Consider the following 2,277-nt stretch of genomic DNA (forward strand, 5'->3'; position numbering starts at 1 on the left):
ATCACACAGTAATTCTATATTTAAGTACTTCAGGAACAGGAAAATAAATTTGTAGCATTTACTTTTCTATTAGAAATTTAAGGGCCCTCCACTGGCTGCTCCGAAAAGCCATCTTTGCATTGTTCCCGGGTCGTGCTCTGCAGCGCTCACTGCAGCCACCTTCGCTGCCCACCGCCTCCTGCAACGCGGACTCCGGCAGCTTTCTCGCCAGAGTCCTCGAACTCCATTAATTCCTCACTCGCTGCTGCATCGGACCACCGGCGTGCCCCACCATGTCAGACGCGGCAGTGGACACCAGCTCCGAGATCACCACCAAGGACTTGAAGGAGAAGAAGGAAGTTGTGGAGGAGGCAGAGAATGGAAGAGATGCACCTGCCAATGGGAACGCTCAAAATGAGGAAAATGGGGAGCAGGAGGCTGACAATGAGGTAGATGAAGAAGAGGAAGAAGGTGGGGAGGAAGAGGAGGAGGAGGAAGAAGGTGACGGTGAGTAGTCCTGTTTTCTCAGGTTCCTTCCCTGGCTTTTACTGCCAGAAGGGAGAGGTGGGGCTTCTGGGCAAGTGGACCACTTTGCATTGCAGTGTACTCGACCCTCCTGTTGACAGTTCTTTCATGTTTGAGAATTGTTGATCTGCCCGACCTGTCTCTTCTTGGCTGGGAGACAAGACGGTTCAGGGCCAATGGTGGCAGCCATAATTGGAGGGCAGTGGTTTATGTGGTCCTTGATTCTCTCCAGGTGAGGAAGAGGATGGAGATGAAGATGAGGAGGCTGAGGCTCCTACGGGCAAGCGGGTAGCTGAGGATGATGAGGATGATGATGTTGACGCCAAGAAGCAGAAGACTGAGGAGGATGACTAGACAGCAAAAGGAAAAGCTAACCTTACGCACTGTGACCTATTCACCCTCCACTTCCTGTCTCAGAATTTAAACGTGGTCACCTTCGAGTAGAGAAGCAGGCCCCGCCCACAGCGGGCAGTGCCATCCACAGATGACACGCTCTCCACCACCCCTCCAAAACCACAACATGAATTGGCAACATGGGAGGAAAAAGAACCAGAACTTCCCAGGCCCTGCTTTTTTTCTTAAAAATACTTTAAAAGGAAAATTTGTTTGTATTTTTTATTTACATTTTATATTTTTGTACATATTGTTAGGGGTCAGCCATTTTTAATGATAACGGGTGACCAAACCAGCCTTCAGAGCGTTTTCTGTCCTACTTCAGACTTTACTTGTGGTGTGACCATGTTCATTATAATCTCAAAGGAGAAAAAAAACCTTGTAAAAAAAGCAAAAACAACAACAAAAAACCAATCTTATTCCAAGCATTCCAGTAACTTTTTTTGTGTATGTACCTAGCTGTACTATAAGTAGTTGGTTTGTATGAGATGGTTAAAAAGGCCAAAGATAAAAGATTTTTTTTCCTTTTTTTTTTTTTTTTTTTTTGTCTATGAAGTTGCTGTTTATTTTTTTTGGCCTGTTTGATGTATGTGTGAAACAATGTCCAACAATAAACCGGAATTTTATTTTGCTGAGTTGTTCTAAAAAAAAAAAGAAAGAAATTTAGGGGATTCTATATCATTGAGGATGCTTGTAAACCAACCTCCTCCCATTATAGCCATCTTCATTGGAGAAATGTTTGATTTCATTTTGATTATTAAATTTCTTTTCATGTGTTTATTATTTCTATGTCTTCTTTGGAGAAACGTCTAGTCAAGTTTATTTTATCTTTTAATAGGATGTTAGTTGTTGAGTACCAAGAGTTATTTTCATATTCTAGAATCTTCTTAAATTTGCGAGCATCTTCCATGGGTTATCCTTTCATGTTGCTGATGAGATCTTTGATGATGTGCTTAAGAAGCTATTGCCACGTCCAAGCACGTATGTTCACATTCACCGTATCTTCTTGTCCTTGGACAATACCTACCAAGTCTATCATTATGCTTTTTACATTGAAGTGTTTGGTGTGATAATTAATTATAATGTCTTATTTTTGGATCAGATTTTTCTGGCTGTCTTTTAATTTTTATTCATGATTTTCAAAAAATTGTACCCTATAAGTAGGATAAACTAGATTTTTTTTTTAGAAAGGCAATCTGATCGGCAAATTTAAACTCATTTTCATCATATAATTTTATTCCTTTTGGGAACCCAGATATTTTTTATTAATCCATAGTGCCATTCTGATAACATCTGGAATTCTATTTCTGGATCATTATGAATATACTTTTGATATTTTAACACACTCAGTGATTATTTACTTAAAGCATTCAGTATATT

At 40.3% G+C, this 2,277-nt stretch overlaps 1 protein-coding gene across 1 annotated transcript; it reads left to right on the top strand.

Moving 5' to 3' along the window:
• The first annotated feature begins 220 nt into the window (after nucleotides 1-220).
• Nucleotides 221-1,449, top strand: LOC114617938 (prothymosin alpha). The gene is made up of 2 exons (XM_028763627.1): nucleotides 221-486; nucleotides 737-1,449. The coding sequence occupies exons 1-2, from the start codon at nucleotides 273-275 to the stop codon at nucleotides 856-858; spliced, it is 336 nt and encodes a 111-aa protein (XP_028619460.1). The 5' UTR covers nucleotides 221-272; the 3' UTR covers nucleotides 859-1,449.
• The last annotated feature ends 828 nt before the right edge of the window (nucleotides 1,450-2,277 follow it).

Source organism: Grammomys surdaster, unplaced genomic scaffold (genome assembly GCF_004785775.1).
Source record: "Grammomys surdaster isolate TR1022 unplaced genomic scaffold, NIH_TR_1.0 139, whole genome shotgun sequence".
NCBI lineage: Eukaryota > Metazoa > Chordata > Mammalia > Rodentia > Muridae > Grammomys > Grammomys surdaster.

Coding starts and splice junctions, on each gene's coding strand:
- LOC114617938 (XM_028763627.1), top strand. CDS start 273: ATGTCAGACGCGGCAGTGGACACCAGCTCCGAGATCACCACCAAGGAC. Junction 487..736: donor GGAGGAGGAAGAAGGTGACG/GTGAGTAGTCCT, acceptor GATTCTCTCCAG/GTGAGGAAGAGGATGGAGAT.